The sequence below is a fragment of the Homalodisca vitripennis genome, chromosome 1, assembly GCF_021130785.1.
Source record: "Homalodisca vitripennis isolate AUS2020 chromosome 1, UT_GWSS_2.1, whole genome shotgun sequence".
Taxonomy (NCBI): domain Eukaryota; kingdom Metazoa; phylum Arthropoda; class Insecta; order Hemiptera; family Cicadellidae; genus Homalodisca; species Homalodisca vitripennis.
This window is the reverse complement of record NC_060207.1, coordinates 12,696,040-12,718,026: the sequence shown is the minus strand read 5'-3', so window position 1 is coordinate 12,718,026 and position 21,987 is coordinate 12,696,040. Positions and strand designations below refer to the sequence as shown.

At 31.6% G+C, this 21,987-nt stretch overlaps 1 protein-coding gene across 1 annotated transcript; it reads left to right on the top strand.

Moving 5' to 3' along the window:
• The first annotated feature begins 7,444 nt into the window (after window positions 1-7,444).
• LOC124357310 (trypsin-like) lies at window positions 7,445-21,774 on the top strand. Its single transcript, XM_046808983.1, has 6 exons — window positions 7,445-7,589; window positions 11,657-11,748; window positions 14,062-14,150; window positions 16,019-16,280; window positions 18,953-19,081; window positions 21,513-21,774. Exons 1-6 carry the CDS (start codon window positions 7,550-7,552, stop codon window positions 21,714-21,716), a joined length of 816 nt encoding a protein of 271 aa, XP_046664939.1. The 5' UTR covers window positions 7,445-7,549; the 3' UTR covers window positions 21,717-21,774.
• Window positions 21,775-21,987: the final 213 nt, after the last annotated feature.

Below are 21,987 nucleotides of genomic sequence, written 5' to 3'. Positions count from 1 at the left end.
ACACTACAAGCTCTTATCTGGAGACTCACTTAATAGCGCTTAAAAAATATTCCAACTAATGTTAAAAAAATATTTGTCTAAATCGGTCTTGAGTTTCAAATTGAAGCCAGTAACTTCAAGCCACAACATCACTGCAACCATGATTCTATTTAATTATTTATATTTCAATTTTCTTATGAGTTAATTAAGCAAAGAACTGTTAAGAGCATCAAAAATTTTAGTGTTCTCTCTCACTTTTTGGAAACCAGACACATTTGCTAAATGAAAAGTTCCACAACTGAAATATTTGTGAATAAAACCGTCCCAAACCTTCCAAAAATTGGAGCTCTCCAGTCAACAAACTCTTCCTAAATAATTCAAAAAGGTAGTATTGTTCAAAATTTGAAGACTATTGGTTCAAATTAAGATTATTGTTTATGTCAATTTAGATACAACTTTGACTTTTTTTTTGGAATAACTGTAACATGTGCAAAGTTTGTTTTTGATGATGGAAACTTTGTGAAGGAAACATGAATTTTCCAGTGATATATCACAGTTTAGTTATACAAGATTGTAGTTTTGTGTTAGGTTAGTTATCCACCTGAAGAAGAGGTCAGATTGCAGATCTTGAAATGTAGTGTTACTAATCTCTGAACAAAGTCAAATTTCTGCAAAATTCCTGTTTCCTTTATGTGATTTGCCACCCACACCCCTAAAATTCAAAATATGTCCAAAATGATTATTTTAAAACAGTTAACTTGTGGATTGAGCCAAACACATTACAGTACAGAGGTAATATGAGTTTACTTGGTCTCCCCCAGTACGGATCAACAGTGAAGTTGTTAATAGATTAGATTATTTAGGGGTTTAAATTACAGTACCATAACTATCTTCATAAATTCTGATATGTCTATAGATTTTTGGATATCTAAAGCATAAACTGAGCATCATCGTAACCAACAAGTTAGATATTTTCAGAGATCTGATGTTGAGAAACGAAGCAGTCTGCCTTAGGCTTAATATTGTATACTATGTTGTGGTTGGTGAGGAAACAAAAACTGTTGTGAGCCAAAGCTAACAGTAAGGGTGGTTTGGGGATTATGATTAGTGAAGATATCTAGATAATTTAGAAATATAAGCAAGGGTCACTTCAATGGATAGATTTCCCAAAAGTGAGATATTATTAATCATAATTTATGAGGAGAAAAAGAGCAGATGTCACTGGGCCCGATAATTTTGCCAAATTATTTGGACAGTCAATTTAGAAGCAGTTGGCAGCGAGCCTCTAAAAATTGTGAATTCATCAAGTGAGATAATTGTCAGCTGTACATATTTCCAAGTTTTAGATACTAAGCATAAATAGGAAAAATATGTATGTGAGAGAAACGAAAAATTACCCAGAAAAGACACTTGTTATAAAATACGCTTAACAAATGCAGTTGTCTGCGATTTATTTTGTAAATGAAGGTGAACTACTTAATAATTTAATCAGCTTTGTATATACCGTACATATGTTTGTGAGACTAACAATTAATGGTATTGCCATTGGAGTAAGAAATTATACTCACTACAGTATATAAGCATTATAATAATACAAATTATAAATAACAATTATAAATTATAAGATTTCACAAATGAATTATGTTTCTGACAGAAACTTTCTTACTAATTATATGATTTTTAATGGATTATAATTAATGTAATCCATATTTCTATATCATACATACATCTTAAAATATATGCTGCCAACTTTTAGTCTACATTTTTCAAATAAACTGCATGCAATTCAAGTACATAGCTTTTCCTGATAACATTGATCTTAGAAAAGTAAATAAACCGTATATATTTTCTAATAATTGATGAAAAAAAGTCACAACTATCCAATAATTTTATTTTTATACACGAGGCCTTTTATATACAGCATGTTTCACACCCGACGATGGCATCTTTGATGTTGAAAGGCATTGTGTGTAAAAATAAAATTATTGGATAATGGTGACTTTTCGTTTATCAATTATTAGAAAATAGTGTATTCCAATAAGAAGAGCTCCTCCTTCCATGAAACCGTATATAGTTTTGTTTAGTTATGGCCAAAATGCTATAGATTGAGATTGAATTCATGGATATACCGGTAGCCTTGATGAAGAATAAAATTGGTGTTTCTATAAATCCATATACAAAAATTCACTAACAGTTTGAGTAAATAATATTCCATTTATATTTGAAAATGTATTTTATAAACAATAAGTATTCAACAATGCAGGACTGGGTATGTAGTGAGTATGGACTCAGCCAAGTTGATGTATGTAAATGGACACGTGTTAAGTAAAGAGTTAATCAGTAATTATACTAGCTAGTTAAACTAATTAGCTGACCTAAAATAATTCAGTTGTTACTGAAACTATTGGAGCTATTCAAATATTATGGAATGTTGTAGAGAAACTTGAGCATATCATTAATGGTATTCATGAAAACGGTTTCACTCCCCGAGTTTATTCTAAAACACTGCTCATTCTCTGAAATGAATAAGGAGATTGGAACATCTTTCAGTGACCACTGATTATTTTCAGAAGTGTTTATTATGCCATATAAAAAGAATATACCAAAGATGTACCTGTTATTCAATAGGAAATCACATGCAGAGCCTGCTACTTAAAAACAAATGACAGCTTTTAAGCAGTGATCAATAAAACTTTGTTAAAAATTTTAGTATGTTATGTTATTTAAATAAAAAAGTCAAACACAGCATATAGAAACGGAAATTTCATTACTTGTCTTACCACAGATTTAAAAGATCAGTTGGAGTTATGTTCTCTTCACCCTTATACAAATGATTCACAACTGTTTTTTATCTTACAACCCATTGGAGAGAACTGACGCTGTGCAAAACATCAATTTGGACGTGGAGAGGGTGAAGTCATGGTCGGACGATCATGGGTTTCTGCTTAACTTGGACAAATTTTCTGTTTTATAGATGAATGGTTTAACTTTGAATTGTCAACCATGTTATAATTACATTTATCAGTTGGTCACTTTGGATGGCAAACTTTTAGTTATCTTTATTTCTCTAAAAATCCTTGGAGTCGCTTTGGACTCCCATATTGATTTTGAGAGCCATGTAAAATCTATATGTACAGCATTGTGATCAAGCTGAAAACCCATATAGATCCGTAAAAATATTGTCCGTGTCTGCTAAGTCAGAAATTGTCCACTCAACAATTTTTCCTACTGTGTACTATGCTCTTCTATCTTTCGCTCACTGTCTTACTCGGGAAAATGTAATGGTTCTCACTAGATTGCAAAACATGAGCTCCGAGATTTGTCTACAATCTCACAAACTATGATTACATCAGTGAATTTACGTTAAGTTCTAAGATGTTATCGATTAAAGATTGCTGTTTCTTGCAAACTGTTCAACTTATCTACAAAGTTCTTCCGACTGACAAACCTGAATATCTCAGGCAAAAAGCTTATCTTCAGGCATGAAATAAACACTCACAGTACTTGACAAGATGGCCTACTTCATTTGCCAAGGGTCCGCCTAGAAATTGGCAAGAAAGCTTTTAGATACTTTGGACCGGAAATAAACAATGCTTTGTCCCCTAATTTGAAGAGCCTTAGTTACAGTTTATTTGAAATTCATGTAAAAAAGATTTTTATATAATTTTATTTTGTTTTAGTTTTGAAATGATGATTATTTATTTGTGACAAGAATTGTCCTGTGAATCAGAGTCTGTAACTTTGAAGAACGCTTGCAGAATAAAGATGTTATTTATTTTATTTCATTTAACTATGCTAGAAAGCAAAAGCCTATAAACCTAATGTTGATTGAACATGGAACTACACTATATTTAAAGGTATTGTAATATTTTTCAAAATTATCCGATGTTGACCACTGCAGAGCTGTGCTTGTATCCCCTGCTTGCTCTCATCAATCAGCTCTTTCACTCCAAACGATACGGATGATCTTGCTAAATTGCCATGGCTAAAGCGAGTTATTTTTAAGAAACTCACAGACCTGTTTGAAAGAAATCCAAGCGAGGTATTAATAACCAAAATTAATGTGGAGACGGGGGTAGATGTCACCGGTACCCATAATTCCGCCAAATTGTTTGGACAGTCAATTTAGTAGCAGTTGGCGGTGTAGCTCGTAAATCGTACTGACATTACTGACGTGTGGAGTCCCACAGGAGATCCTCTGATCACGGCTTGTGTATTTTACGCTTCTTGGTTACCACGCAACACGTGCATTTACAGCTGGTACGCCAGACTGTAGCAGCACAGAATGTCCTGGAAATTTATAGAAAGCCAATCTATTTTTTAACCATCGGCTAGTTACACTTAAACCTTATTACGAGTATATTGTATTATCATGTGTCTTAAATATATTTATTTGTACTTCATTACAATACCACTGTTTTAATATCTAGGTAATGGCTTATTAAAATACTTGCAAACCTTTTTACAATATTTATATATGTGTTTTGTAGTGTAATAATAAATCTTTTTATATAAAAATCTCATGTCATAACTTTGGTTTACACTAATCTCCGAAACCACAGAACCGATTTTATTGCAATTTTATGGATACATATTAATTGGTACAACTTAAAATTAGGATAGTTTTTATCTCGATTGAAAAACAAATTTTGTATTATGAATTTAAGGTTTTTTATAGATAAAGGGTTCAATTCCATTCTAGAGCCTGTAAAATGTAATCAAATGTTCTGTGTAAACATAGTTTTATGACAGTACAATCACATGTTTAATAAATTTAACAATTTTCAATTTGTTTACACTTGAAAACATAGAGCAGAAAATGCAGAGTTGAAAGTCTTGAAAGCATAGAGTAAGCTTGTTGTAACATCACTTCTTGTATCAACCTTTTCCACAGTCACTGTTTAGCATAGAGTAAGAGAGTATCCAGATAAAAAAAAATTTAATAAACATATATTTTTAGCTATACATTTTAGCAAATGTTAAGTATGCAGTGTTTGATAGTACTGTAGTGTTGATATAATTAAAAGACAAAGTTACTATCTGACTTTCACTATTTACTTAAAGTCTGTTAAGTCTGTTGTATCTTAGTTGTCTTTTGACAGAAGTAGACTTCTCTGTCCTGTGCATGTATATATATATTTTCTTGATTGGAAAATCAGGCATGATGGCACAAAAAAATGCAAAGATCAGAATAAACAATGGCCTTAAATATGCCCTTTTTGACAGATCTTCTTGATTACGACCTAAAGGCAAACTCAACATTGGCGTCGGAAATTTAATTCACTCGAACCAGAAGTGCTCATACACGTGCAAAGCCTAGGAAATTGCGAGTAACTGCTAGTACTTATATAAAATATAATTTAAATGGACATTATAAGCCAATTTGTATAGAAAAATGGGAAATCAAATTATTTAAACAGAAAAATATAAATTGTCTTCAATTGAATATAGTTCTAAGAACTATTTGGCTTAATTAGATTTGAATTAATGCATAAACACATTTTGGTATTAGCATTACTCTTCAACATTTTTTGTATTTTAAAAATAATTTGAATAAATATTAGTAATACATGATTTTAAACTTTCTTATCAATTCTGATGCTAGATGTAATAATATAAAATGAAATTTATTTTATAGGTTTCGACTTGCAGTTACAACGTTAAAATTCAACTTAAAGAATTCTTTATTGCTAAATTCTTCAAAAAATAACATGGCATCAAGCTTAAAATGCAGTGCATTACAGAAGTAAAATTGTACATTATAAGTTGAGTCTTGCTTTACAAAGTCTTGTTTGAGTCCTTTACTAAGTCAAAATATTCATTTAGGGTGTAGAGGGGTCACCGTACCAGCCTGTCTTTGAGTTGATTTTTGATTTGTCTTCCAGTAAGATTCTTCAGATCCAGAGGGAGTGAGTTGTAGATCTTGCATCCAATGTAAGAGGGTTTCTTACTGTATTTAGTGGTGTGATGTGCTGGTAGAATATAATCTTCAGCTCTACGAGTATTGTAGTAGTGTGCATCACTTCCTCTTGCAAAGTCTATTTGGTCTGTGTACATGACCACTGCATGTATATACAAAGACACAACCATCAGAAGCTTAAGTGATTTATATGCACTTCTGCATCAAAGTTAATCAATGTTAACCTAAGAACTTTAACTACTTGGCTTAGTTAGATTTGAATTAATTTTCTTAATATAATATCATAAATAATGTTATTTAATAGTATTTTATACGGATTTTCTGTTGTAATTAGCGAAAATGCAGTAAATTGATTTTATCTAACTCAATAATATTTCATTCATAGTAAACCAATAATAGACAACATTCAAATATTTATACATATTTTGCTATAATATATGGTATCTAGATTATTTATAAAGAAAGTTGTAGATCTGCATATAAGTTTAAAGGAACAAGATGTCATTTATATCAATTCAGAATAATACAGGCCTAGGGATATATCTTTGAAGAACACCATGTATTGTTATTTTACTAATTAGTAATATATATTTAATACAACTCTATAGATTATGACTAATGTCAACGTGTTATAAAATCAGCAAACTGTGTCAACTAAGGTAGTCTAAGCTGTGAATATTTTTTGGTTTGTGTAAATTGCACTATTCTCTTATTGGGCTCTATTTTACAGTCTCTCACATGAAAGAAGAAGGCAACTATGTAATCTATTCTTCATATAAGAACTTTAAATTAAGTTTCACATGAGCCAATTGCTTTTACTCACTTTATGAAATTTTAATGAATATTAAATGTGATCACATACATCTGAGTCATGTTCCATTCTGAAAGCTCCCTTTCCTGTGTCACTAGCTTAAGAGTCTCTGAGAGATTCAGTTTATTCCGGAGAGTGCTGGGCCAGAGCCAAAGTATGCATCAGATGGATTCCAGAGGTTATTTTAATCGTATCCACCATCCCTACCTCAGAAATCATTCTAACTTTCATTTTTACAAAATTAATCAATATTTAAAGTGACACCTGCATCAATGATAACAATGTATTAAGTGAAAAAGTAGTGTTAATTTCTATTCAAAATTATTATTTTAAAGACAAACTAATCTGTGGCAGCATTTCTGAATACTTCTGCATGAATTTAACATAAATACGTGTTTGAGACACCAGAACAATATGGTGAACATGTCAGGTACACAGATAAAAAAAATTAAAAAACTCAATTTAGCCTTAGAATTCACTCTAAGCTTGTAATTTTAAAAATTCTTATGGTGATAGACATTCACACTGTTACACTTAGAAATTCTGTAACCCACCACTCTAACTCCACACTTCCCTTATTAAAACTTCCCACCATTATCAAAGTCTTCTGTACATCACTGATTCAATAAAATATCAGTTGTATTAAAATACATAAGGTTTGAAATTATTTTGTTAGTTACCATGAACTGAAGATGACTAATGGAATGGAGTTCAATATATTGTCTGTACTTATGTTATCTAAAATTGGAACCACCACTTATCTTCTAATCAGAGCAGAAACTTGACTCAGATTGACTGCTATCCCTCTAAAGCTCCAGTTGTGTTTTATATCATACAGAATGTTAGTTATTCTAACTACGACTTTTATTTTATCATTGGGTAAGTTTAACACTGTATTATCACAATATTCTTTAAAATGGATTTTTTTATTCACCTGCATACGCCACTGTTTATTCTATTGTTTTATTCATTCTAATATTGCAGATTAAACATTAAATTAAAGAAATTAAAAATTATCCGCAATATTCACTATTACTTTGAACTAAATATAATTGGTTAATTAAAAATAATTTGTAGCAAAATTGCTTTTGTAATTTAGATAATGGCAATCTAAAGCCTAAAACTTTGTAGAATCAATATTATAAATCACTTGAAAACCTTCCTGCCACTTTATGAATAATTAAGTGAGCATCTAAGTAGTAGCATAAGCAAATAAGTAGTTTTAGTTATCTTATAATATTATCAATTACACTAATTAACAATTATGAGATAAAATCAGTGATTAAACCATGATATGGTTGAATGTCATTGAAGCCTACCATTCAGTAGGCTGACTCAATTTCTCTTTTGTCTGTGGATGGGGGGGGGTAGTGTAAAGATATATTTTCTGTATGATAGTCTATCTGTCCGCAACACCTCAGGAACGAAATGACTTTTGCATGGAATCTCAGCGAAGCCTGTTATGTGACAAGTGGTGTGACACAGGCTACTTTCTTATTCAATATACGATGGAATCTTTCTACTGGTGTTAGAGAAGGCTTATTACAACTGAAATGGAATGAATAATAACACTTTAAATAATGTTAGATGTGGTCTCAAAGATTTTTGGTTTACATAATGCTTACCCACACTTACTAGGCTCAGAATAAAATATTCATTTCTAAAATTTGAAAGCTATAAAGTTGTAAAAGTATGTAGATTATATTTGAAGTTTATGTTTTCCTCTTATTAACAATTACTTTTCCTTGTTCAAGATGTTCCTTATTGTGCAGAAGAAACAGAAATTATAGAGTTCAAGTAATTTTAAAATCAATAATGAAGCCATTACTATAATAATTAATATCATGTACAGGACAGGTTTATTCTTACCATTTGGGATTTTTGCTATCAATTTTTTACAAGACAAATAAACAAAAAATGTGTATTAAGTTAAAAGGGAGTACTTTAAACCTGAGTAGATAAGACATATCTAAGTAACTCAATAGATTAAAGAGCTCAGATAACATATATCTTTGAGATATGTCAGTCTGAATGATATTTTTCAAATATGGAATATGTCAAACTGTTACCTCTTCTCACCACTTAAGTAGGTCAAGACATGAAATATAGCACATACATGCTGATCTACACGTGTGTGCTAACATATTAAAAGGAATAAATAATATTTATTTGTTTGTTGATACTTTTGGAGTTTTAGAGATGGATCGATTCCTATATTTGATACGTCAAGGCCATGCCTCTGTTCACTTTTTTTCGATACAAATATGTTTAAAGTAAAATGTAGTATACATTAATACATTAGTATACATGTAAAATACAGTGGTAAACAAGTTAATGTAAAGACATACAGATGTTCACTAATTTTTGTTTATCGCATAATTTGTGTAGTTGAATACATATATCTTCAAGAATAATTGTATGTTTATATATCTTAGAGGTGGTTTGAAATTTGTTAGCTGGCTGCTCGTACTGGCCAGATTTGTTTCAATAGTAACAAAACAAAAACCGTTTACCTTACTATATTCTTAGTTAAAAATAGCACAGAATCGATATAAAATTCAGAATCAAGATCACAATTTTGGTAACGGTACTGGAAAAAAATGTTTTTAGTACCTATCTCTAGTCTGTTTAATCCAAATATCTTAGAAAATCCTCAGTAAGACAATATATAACCAAACACACGGTACACATTTAAATATAAAAAAATGGTATGGATATAAATTTGCAAATAGGACGAACTATACACATAGCACCAATCTGATAATAGGCAGTGAACTTGTTGAGTGGTAGAGGGTAAAGATTTGCAACCTAATCTTAAAATAAAACTTTTTGTTAAATTTTATTTTAACTTAACTTCTCTAACTAAATATCGGTGTGCCTGAACCCATATATGAAACCTTCAGAGCATATACTAATGAACAAAATGAGACTTTTTTCATAAAGCTTTTTCAAGACCAAATTCCTTAGAACACAGTTATTTTAATAAAAGCTGTGCTATTGAAAGAAAGCTGTTTTAGAAGTGCAAATTCATTTTTATTGTAAAAAATTGTTTAACATGTTAAACGATCTTTTTAAAAGAATATTATCTTAACACTGACATTATTTTGTGGTGACAGTATATTTTTTGATTTTTAACATTTATTCCTATACCATCAGATTGTGATTGTGCATTTAAGATTCAATTTGTTACATGCATTTTTTTCACATACACTCTCAACAAAGTCACGTTTGAAGGTGTGTGTCTCCATGCGGAACTTCCCTGTTTAAAAACTGTCTGCATAACTTGTCAGATAAGAATAAGAAAGGTTAGTTTTACAAGTTTTTACACTTCCACAGTGTTGAGCTCCAACTAGAAGGGGATTTCTTAAGGTAACATTCGAAAAAATAGCTAAGTTACTTAAAATAAAATAAGTTTTCCCAACTTTGGAGGGCTCCAACTCCAGAGAGTAAATGGTTTGAAAACATTGATAAACAACAAGTTTTCTATACGTTTTCCACGGGATTTGGACACATTGATATTCCTATTTATGTACATTATTAAAACAAGTCCACAAACAAAAAGAACTCAACGCTTAAGGTCTATTCACACACATCAGTTGAGTCACAGTTCAGTCTCAGTTCAGTCACAGTTCCGTCCGAAATTCGTCAGTCAAACTGTCCGTCAGTTGGCTTCAGTCAGTCGTCAGTCACTTTATACAGTGATCTTACAGTCAAGCTTATTTTATCATGAGTGAATTAAATTGGATAATATATAATTACCTCAATGGCTGATTTTACTATAGTAGAGTTAGCTGCAATAGCGATAGCCTTAGATGACGAAGAGAATGAAAATAAGAGAAAAAGCGAAGGATATGGGTTCATGATTTATGGAAGAAGAGGGAAAGTCAGGGAGAGTTCATCACGTTATTTAAGGGACTAATGGACGATGAAACTAAGTTCTTTAAATATTTTAGGATGACCATTTGATGATCGTTATGATCGTAACAAACAGTTTTTAAAATATAAACTCAACACAGAAATACAACTTTTATATAAAAACGCAATCCTAATAGCAAACACATCCGTCATGCGACCGTCAGGTGTCCGAACAATCAAAAAATATCGGTGGGAAGAAATCTGAAAATGACTGACGGACGCCGGCAGAGCGACTGACAGACCTGCGCCGGAACTGAGCCGGATGAGTGTAGATAGCGCAACAGGAAATCCATTATAGAATACATTTTTTGACTGTGACGTGACTGATGTGACTGACCTGTGACGCGCCGGAACTGATGTGTGTGAATAGACCTTTATGAAACATTATACATAAAAAAAACATAAAGATAAAATATTAAACAATGATTTTGGACTGATTCAAATTCACCCTTCCTTTAAAATATAACTAAATTCTTTTTGACCCAAACTTTGATACATATATTTATATTTATTTTATTTTACTTTTAATTAAATAAATTTTTTATTAAGCTTTATTCAGCTAATGATGGTTTTAAATTGTAAAATATTTATACTACTGTATTTCAAATTGTTGATTCACACCTAACGATGGCATCTTTGATGTCGAAAGGCCTCGTGTGAACAAATACAATTATTGTATAATTGTGACTTTTCTTTTATAAAATGATGGAAAATAGAGAATATGGTAGAAAAAATGTTTCAGTTATTGCTTTACTAGTTAGTACTGAAGAGAGAAAATAGAATGTGAGTGCAGTTATAAATTTTATATGATCACTTAGTTACTTGAAATATGAGTCTGTAGAGTAGGAAAAAACGCAAACACTCCTTTAACGCCACATAAGAAGTTTCGGTTTTATGGAAGAGTTGAGTCATGTGCGGAGGAGGAACCAGGCTGAGAATAGCATGAGACGTTGGCACCTGTGGCAGTAATCCAGGTCACCCACCGCCTTCTCACTCATGGGACATGATTTAATTGAAAGTCACTATTACAGGGGCAGTTCTCGGAAAACCATTAGATTCACACAAGGACAACCTTGATATCATCAATGGAAATTTCACAACCATTAAAAAGCACCCTATTAATGTAAGTATGATTGTATGTATGGTCTTAAAGAAAGAACAAAATCTTAGGTACATTCTATTAGCTTCTTCTTATTTGAATATAATACTTAATTTACAAACAAACACTATAATAATTATTTAAATAAACACAAAAATGAAAATGTAAAAATTATTGGAGTGTTTATTTATAAATTAAGTATAATCTGAGATATTTCAAAATAATTATAATTTTTTTAAGAATGAGTCTATTTCAATTTAAGAGTGGATTAATTGAGTATGATTATAATTAATTTATCTCATGATGAGCATATTTTATGATTAACTTATGTTCGAAATTTAGACAGTACTCTTATTATAACCAAGATACTAAGAACATTTTATATTTTGGTATGTCTAATATTATTTTATAAAACACTAAGTTATTTGTATATAACCAGAAATTTTCTTAGTTAGAATCGTTATTTCATTTAAAAGTACAATATTCAGAATTATTTGTGCTTTTTAGTTACAGGACCCTTTTTGAAACTGCTCAAATAGTTTATCTTATAAATTATTATTGTCATATACAGGGTGTCCATAAATTAGGCTATCAAACTTTCACCACTTGATGTGTCATATTAAAATAAGTAAGAAATGTTATATAAAGTATAGTCCTATCTTGTTAAGTTTACCCTCTGTCTGTGTTTTTATGAAAAAAATTATATATATATTGAATAAAAGTATAGGGTCCAAACTTAGTCTAATTAAGGCCTTCAGAAAAATGTATCAGGTTTCAAAATGGTGGCCATAAAAATGTTCAATTTTATGACAAATTTACAAGAACACTGAAATAAAGATTATTTCAAGATTCTACCAAGTTTCTACTATTATTCATTCTAATACCAAGTTTATTTGTCTATGACAAAATGAAATAATAATTGTTAAAAATATATGTCCAGAAAAATAGAGTTATGTGAAATCCTATAAGTAGTCTTCTTAATCAAGTTTTCAATGTGAAGTATTCTTATTCAAGTTTGTCTTCTTATTCAAGTTTACTATCAATACACTCAGCTTTACTTTTAGTGAATCATGCCACAGCAAACCTGATAAAAGCTACAATAATTTAATTGATTGATTTATTTATTTCCAAAATTTATATACAGAGTAAATAAAATACATAAAAAATATCTTTATAGGAAATTATCCCCACAGGGGCATCAGCCTGTGTGTGGGGAAACGAGTTCATCAGTCTGCACTACCAATAACACTCAAAAATCTTAAATCAATATAAGGGAACTAAAAAATCTTAAATCAATATAAGGGAAATTATAAATGAATTGACATTAATAAAAACATTTTCATTAACAAATGAAAAAAAAAGAAGATTTAACCTCTAAAATAAACCATACAAGGCCAGAGCATGGAACACCTGAGTAAATTTAGTTACCGGGTAATAAAAAATCTAAAATTTGAAAGGAATATAACTTATGTAGAAAACAAAATTTGAAGACTTAAAAAGGTAATGTAAAAAAAACTTACATAAAAAAGAGCAATCAAAAAGACTTTAATTAAAAATTAACCAATATAAGTAGAGAGAGACTTGGATCACACTTGAACATCTTGCACACCCACGCACACACACTACACACACCACTCATGCACACGCACCACTCATGCACACGCACCACTCATGCACACGCACCACTCATGCACACATATACATGCACACGCCCTCATTGGCCTGCTCTCGAACGATTATAAAAACTCACCAAACACTCAGACTAACATTAAATGTATTACAAAAATATAACATAAATATTATATATATATATATATATATATATATATATATATATATATATATATATAAAACAGCACACCTAGGTGTAGATTGAGGAAAAATTTGTGCCATAATTTTAGTAATACCAGAACAACTATAAAGGTTCTTAGCTGATATATGTACTGTAGAATTCATTTAAGCGAGGTGTAAATTAGGAAGAATAATTCAGTATTGACTTTAACAAGAAAACCACTTGCTTCTTATCAGTCACTTAAGAATCAAACCACATCCATCAGGTTCCTGATATTCAATTGAATCCACCAGATTAGATTAACAACATCATCTCCAGTGGCATAGGTAACAAGGCAAATTGGATAAAGTATAGACATAAACTCTGAATAAAATTCAATTAGGAGATTTTAAATGTTAAGAATAGACTTATAAATTACTATAAACATTCTATGCTAAGATTATGAATGAATTTACTAGATAGGTATATCCAAGTAGTTCACTGTATTGCACATACATCACTGCATATTTCTATAGCACACAAATCTTGCAATGAATTGATTTTAGGTGGCATTCCTGATTGAGAATAATCTCTGGGGCGCAGGTGTTATACTCAACAAAAATTGGATTCTTACTACTGCTTTCAACTGCTACTGGTACGGTAATTTACAAATGCACAAATAAATAATTATATTTTATATACGTTTTGTGAATCAGATTTCTTATGCCTTTTTGTTTGCAGAAGTCATTATGTGGACTATGTCGAAGTAGAAAATACATCCATATGAAGTTTATAATAGTATTAGATATACCGATGTTAACAATACAAACAGAAAGTGTTATTGCAAATTTTAAGTTTTTCAATATTATATAATTTTTTTAAATAAAGTATATAGCCTGCAAATAAATGTTAATTCTTGTCAAAATCAGTCAAAAATGAGTATTTTTATAGATTGTGTTTTAAAGTCGATATTTAATGAACATTTATTGATAATTTAGTCACTAACTCATTTATTAGTACAGGGTGGCTGGTCATCAGTGTTACAAAAATTTTTGGGTGAAATTACAAAGTAAATGAAGTGTAATGATGCATATAAGAGGTTCCAAGTCAAAAAAATTGGTTTCAAAAAGAATTATTTAAATTTTTCTAAAATAACCATGTTTTTAAACACATTACAGCAATTTCTCAACTACCTGTAAACAGATTTGAGTAAATGACGTAATTTTCGTATTCTACATTAAATTTTGAATAGGAAAAAGTGAAAATTTTAGAGGATCAATAATAAAAACTCCATTGTTAATAGTTCCAAAGTTTAAAATTTAAGTATCTGTTAAAAATAAACAAGCTTATAAAATGGCGCAGTTTTTAAAATATGTAGCTACCTTCTTGTATACAGGGTGTAGAAAAATACAATAGACCAATGTTATTTTATTTTTATTTTTGGCTTTTTGAAGCCAGTTTTTTGACTTGGAACCTCTTACATAAATCATTACATAATTTTTGTAACACTGATGACCAACCACCCTGTATAAAAGATTTATGTTAAGAAATAATTACTAATACAAGTTTATAGATAGACGAATAAGTTCAGGTTCTGTATATATTATGACTACATGTTCTTGCCACAATTAATTACCGTAGTTAAAACCGACATATAGAGTGAGTTTTAAATGTCCTCATCTACTCTTCCACATTTCTTCAGATATCATCTCTGTACCACTGCTAAGGAGAAAGGTGCTACTTAGTTTTGAATAGGTTCACATTTTCAGCTAACATATTGAATCCTGCATATTGGATAGTGGGTGTTCAAATTACTTACTTAACTAAAGGTACAATAAAAAATCTTTATCTATCCATACAAAAGGATGATTAATACTCCTAAATATAAGCAAGGAGGATATACAACTAGTATTAGGGATGCTGACAGGACATAGCCCTCTTGGCAAACATCTGATGAAGGTGGGTCTAAGCTAGACTGATGAATGCAGATTCTGCGGAGAGGCAGAACAATCAATTGAACACATACGTCTAAACTTCTATGTCATTTACAAAACCAGAAAAACCCCTTAAAGCTTATATTCTGAGCCCAAAAGAGATCAAAGAACAGAAGCCGTAAAAAACTAAGTAGCTGTTCATAATTTATAATTATTTTATTCATGTTATCACTTAGCATAAATGTGCTGGCCAATAATCGGTACCGATATCTCAAGCATTAATAAATATATTAAAAACACAGATTGCATGACGGTTTTCAGTGCAAAACAATACATTGAAATCATTATCAATTACAATAATACCTTTACAATTTAAGAATGTTATCTAATTTCAATATAACAGATCTAAGATGGTGGCCTAAAATATGAACTTAATCAAAATAAAGTACCTACCACTCAACAATGATCAACAGTAGTCTGAGGTTGATATGTGAAGAAATGTAAAACAATTAAAGCGGGAGAGACCATAAAATAAAACTCACTCTATATAAAATGTTGAATAATAATAACACAGAGTTTATTGCTCTAGGGTGGACACTACTTTCATCTCAATCAGGGTAGGGAGCACCAACTGGACTCAGGGTGGAACAGTGTTCCAAGCAGAAAAGTGCATCCTGCACCCACAATACAAAGGCGCATGGGACTACAACATTGCCTTGCTCAAGATCAGTGGTTCTATTCCTTTAAGTAAAAAGAACAAAGTTGCAAAAGCTGCAAAGCTGCCAAAAAGTTCTATTGACTCATACAACAATGAAACGTTCCAAGTTTCAGGATGGGGTGTTGGTTCATCCGTAAGTTTTTGTTTAAGCTTTGATAATTACTGTTCTCACATTTTCATCTTTAACCATTTTTGTTTAGAGAGGTTTTAAAACTATCCAAAATTCCTAATTTAAATGCCTATAACGAGAACAGTTTTGTGTAGTTCTCATGCCACCAGGAAAGTTATCTTATAGAACTGTGCGACTCAAACATTTTTTTAATTAACCCGGCCAAAAAGGTTACTACCACCAAATTTCTGCATCTCAAAATTACTGAAGCCAGCTAATTGACCACTTTAGTGTCAACTTGTGTCACTTAGTAGTTGGTAAAAAATATAAACATTTCAACACGCATTATCCTTATCAACCTAATATAATGTAGCCATATGGACGCAGTACTTACTCAAAGTGTGATACTCTCACGTTATTATCTCAGCTGATACCGGAATCAGAATAAATAAAAAGATCAGAAATTATATTATTTTCTGCTTTAAGATGTACAATAATAATTTCCCTGAAGTTCTAGAATAATTAAAAGTACGAATGTTGAGTTTAGCTCCAGTTTACCTTCCTCTTACGTGCAGCATCTAAAATCTGATGCTGTTGCAGACTTAAAGTCAAATGTTCATGGCAAATTTGATTGCGTTAAAAAGATAGTTATATAGCAATAATAACTATAGAACGTTACAATGTAGAATTGATGTTAGATCCAGATACTCACCAAGGAAACTTTGAATGATGACTATAATCGTGAAAACATTATAAATATTACATCAGCCTCTGTTGATATGGGTTACTTTGGAGTTAACATAATAGTTGAAAATTATTTTATTAAATGTAGTTATGAGTTATTCAATGACTCAGCCGGTGGTGTAACTAGGACTTGACTAGGGGGATGAATATGACTGAAGAGCACATCATACAGGGAGGACCATAATGAATCTGAGTACATATAAATTTGTATTAATTAGATAGACCTAATTCAAAGTAAAACATTTAATTGCTGTATTTCAGGCAAGTTGGATTGATATTATATGAATATTTTATTTATTTTTAGGGCCTTACTTCTATCCCCTCAGTAGTAATAATTTTAATTGTTTTTTTTTTATGTACAACTTAAATTAATACATTTTTACTATGTTTCTATTTGCTGAAACAAAATTTTTTGGACATTTTCCTAGAAAAAACAAACATTAGGAAGAAATGAGTAGATTAACTACATGGCAGAGATTAAAGGACACTAGTAAGGTGTATAAGCGATGCTTGGAAATATAGATGTCTATTCATTGATGAGTTTAACTTTCAAACCATCCAAAGGCATGGAGAACTTTAAAAATCAACTCAATCTAGCATTCCAGAAGCACATTGTCACCACCAATATATCTTTTTAAGGGTCCATTTCGAGTTGTAACTATTTTTGTGAATTTGCCATTTTATGTGGATATAAGTTTAGTATTTAAGAAAAATGTTTTGGATTTTCTGTTATATGCCCTTTCATGTAAAAGAAGTTGTTTATATGATACTATTAAGCTAATTTATAAAGAGGACCTTTACTTAAGAAAAGTCACTTATTATATTGTTTTTATATATCTGAAATTTCCTTTAACCTGTTGGGGAGTACTGACGGCTATAACCGTCATCCTACCTAGTGTATACTAGAGTAAGCAAAATTATCCTTAATGAACTCCAGGGAGTAAAGAAAAAATGTTTGTTGTTTTCATTAAAAATGTATTGAAACCTTACAAAATATCATAATAATGCATTTTTTGGATCTACAACTTGATAAATTCATACATTTTGTTTTTTTTAGAATTTTACAAACGTATGATAATGTTCAAAACACGGGTACACACAAAGTGTTACTTCACATTTTGTGCACTCATAAACAGTTTCTTTCTTTCCTTTTACGCTCACCCCGTGTTGTATTTGAACACACAAAGCAGCGTTTTAGCTTCCTTCGGCCATTTTCCCTTACTGGCAGTGGGCGGGGGAAATGGTGACCTGACAAGCGTAGCAGCTGCTGGGCTCCGCCCAACGGACGCGTCACAGCTGCGACCTCTTCTCTTGGTGCAACATGTGCTTCCAGTATCTGTCTGATAACGATAATTCGGAAGTCCATGATGTGAACCTTAGCATTTGGGTTTTTTGATTCCATGTATAGCCTATAAATGGACGTGGCACGAGAAAATGACAGAACATTTGGCGGCAAATCTGTGATTATGTATTCCGTCACTAGGAGCCAGCACCGTACAGCAATAATTACTTTAAACATTTCACAGTCGAAATAGTATGTAAGAACGCCACTAGAGTGCATAAACAGTTGCAATATTGATTCTTTTAGCAACCCCGTCATGGACGGTCGTAACCGTCAATACTCTTTTGGGATCAAAAGGCTATAACCGTCTGTACTCTTTTGGAACAACTTTCAGCTACTCCTCAACAGGTTAAAAGTATTTATTATTCCTTTTACTTTAAGATGAAAATTTTGCTTTATAAGTACATATTTATTGCCAAACATAACATACGGCTTGTTACTCAACAACACAACAAAACTCAATAATTGTGGAATAAATTAGAACATCCAATATGCAAAAACCCGATAAAGATTGCACATCACAAAAACTAACAAAGTAAAAGAAAATGTATTCATTCATATTTAGAACTGTGAGGTTAATTTGTGCATAGTTACAATGTTTTTATTCCAGTCTTACCAAATGGAGACCCAACTTCAGACAGCGGACCAAACAATCTGGAGCAATGTAAGCTGCAACACAGTTTATAACATGAGCAGCACAAGTTTCTGTGCCTTCAATGCCAACGGTGGGCCTTGTGTGGTAAGTTCATAGTTATATAGTCCCACCTGTGTGAATACAGATAGTCACAGACAGCAGACCAGACAGTCTGAACAGGGTTGCTACAGGAGTCCAATAATGAAATTCCCTGACTTGTCCCTGATTTCCAGACCAAATTTTTCATTTTTCCCTGACTTTTTTCGACGCAATCCCCAGGGTTTTTGGTAATTAATGGGTGGAAAAAAGCTGTGTTGAGGCTAACAGGGTGGCAAATATAAAAAAGCAAAAAATAAAGTGAACACAGTTTAATACGTACAAAAAGATTGACTTAAATGATCTTTTACAACACAGAAGTAAAATACTTTAGAACACTGCACCATAAGTAATTAGTAGCACATAGAAATTACAGAGTTTATTTGTGTAAAGGGATTTTATATTTTTCCCTGACCAACGTCGAAATTCCCTGACTTTTCCCTAACTTGAGACCGGATTCCCTGATTTCCAGTCCTGTTTTTTTCCCCTGACTTTTCCCTGACTTCCCTGATTTCCCTGACCTGTAGCATCCCTGCTGAAGTAATGTAAGCAGCACAAGTTTCTGTGCCTTCAATGCCAATGGTGGGCCTTGTGTGGTAAGTCCGTAGTTATATAATTCCACATATGTAAATACAGATAATCTAAGGGTCTAGTCATGTAATGTAGAATAATCATAAAGTTTGCAGAGGAGTGACACTATGTTCTCCAAAATGTTTTGATTGTTGAACAAACTAAATGCAAGTTCTTTTAGTTTGTTAACCAAAAAGTAAGAAGATACTAATAGCAACTTAATATAGAATCAATAAATAAATTTTGCATGAAGTCGAAGAGTCATGCTTAGTAATAAGTGTTATGTTTAAAAATTATTTATTTACCTGCTGGGTGCTGAATAGGTTTGTCAGTTCGGTCCTGTCACAGAGCCACCACTTTGCTTTGGTACACCAGACTAATACATCTGCTAATATAGTCCCTATATTTGGCTAACAATTTAGAAAGTAAAAGGTATTTTCAATTAACTTTCAGTTGTGGTTGACTGTCGCTATTACTGCATGTGCTATGTGTGTAAAAAGTTTCCTCATAAGAACAATGTAAAGCTTAATGAACTTTTACTTCCTTAGTTTTAATCGTAGTAATATGGGAGATGTCTTTATCAGATAAAATTGAAACGAATCTGTTTTTCGTGCACTTTTGGAATATTTAATGATGTACTACAAGAAGTTTCAGATGTTTTTCTGAATAACCAATAAAAATATTTTAAAAAACTGTTTGGATATGTATTAATTATGTCTTTAAAATGAGTCACCTCCCATAATTCTAAACCTAAGACCAAGGTCGTAAAAGTGCATGAGGTTTAACATTGTTTTTAAGGTGCTATAACCATGATGGTCGCCATTACAGCCAGCTCTTAATAGATTTATAACAACTTTAAGCCACTCTGTAGTCTGAAAACTCATAATTTCAAGCATATATTCAAAAATTGTCTGCAGGCATATATTATGAAATTGACTTTCAGTTGAAGGTATCTCAAATTACCAAACTGACCATGTTTGCGCCTAATTAATTATCCTCAGGTATTTATGTTTTGAGGTCTTTAGCCAAGAATTGCCCGATTAAGGTTCTGATGACGGCGCACTATGGCTTAATTTACCCCCATCTTATCTACGGAGTGGTATTGTGGGGTACCTGTGCATACAACCAGTCGACGAGAGTGTTCAAATTGCAGAAGCAAGCAATTTGAATAATCACTCATTTGAATTTCAGAGTCTTGTAGAGAAACCATAAAAAATTGCAGCTGTTGACTCTATTAATTCTCTACATTTTCGAAACAACTCTGTTCTGTATGTCTAAATGTGCCATGACAACTGGCCAAGACATTATTATTCATTTGAAACCAGAGGCAAAGGAAACTACCAATCTGGTAAATACAGAACTTGGTGTATGAACATTTGCCCTCACTGTCAGGTGTTCACTTCATCAACAAGCTGCCCAATGGGATAAAGAAAGCCACAACACCCAATGTGCTAAAAACTCGTTTGAAACGATTTTCACAAACATTATATAATGTTATCGTATTTTGGACATTTGACTAGGAAATCATACAATCAGGAGATTGACTTCGGCGCTGTAGATGTAAAATTGGCAAATGGATGAAGGATGTACGAATGTTGAATTGTATGTTTAAGTGTGATCCTGATGTGGTAAGAATGTACAAAATTTTAGTTCTGAACTATAATTTTTGTCTTATGCTATACATGTAAATCATGTCTCTGCAATAAAAATCGATTGATTGATTGAATTACACAAACTGTACCCCTTCTCTTGCATGTACGTAAGATATGTAGCTTCCCACATTATGTGTTACAATCCAAATCCTATAGATCCTCTGGGTATTGAACTGTTGGTAAGAGTGTGAGGTTATTTAGTTTTCCGTTTGTTTCAGTTTGACTTTGGAGCTCCTCTGAACAAAAACAAACAAGTATTGGGTATATACCAGGGTTCTCAAAATTGCACCAACCCAAAATTATATCCAGCGCTTTATACTGATGTTTATCAGTTCAACTCTTGGATCAAAACAACAATACAAAATAATGGAGGCAGTCTGAATGAAGATGAAGATGAATATGTGGATGATACACATTTCTAAACAAACCTTGTGAATTAAAATACCATATTGATTTTATAATTAAATCTCTTTAAGTTTATTAAATTTGCATTTATTAATAAAATTTAAAATGACATCTCTGGCAACAGTTTTGTTACTGCATAATACAACAGTGAAATGATTGCACTTTCAAATATGAGCTGAACGTTTAGAAGGCAGCTTTAGTGAAGCAGCCTTGAGTTTTATCCTCTAAGACTAATGTTGCAACAAACTCCAAAAACATTTATGCCCTTTATTTTTGATAGTAGAATTG

Bases quoted from the DNA above. Each gene is read 5' to 3' on its own strand.
- LOC124357310 (XM_046808983.1), top strand. From the start codon at position 7,550: ATGTTAGTTATTCTAACTACGACTTTTATTTTATCATTGG. The intron at 7,590-11,656 runs GTAAGTTTAACA...TCACTATTACAG, and splicing joins GACTTTTATTTTATCATTGG to GGGCAGTTCTCGGAAAACCA. The intron at 19,082-21,512 runs GTAAGTTCATAG...CGTTTGTTTCAG, and splicing joins CCAACGGTGGGCCTTGTGTG to TTTGACTTTGGAGCTCCTCT.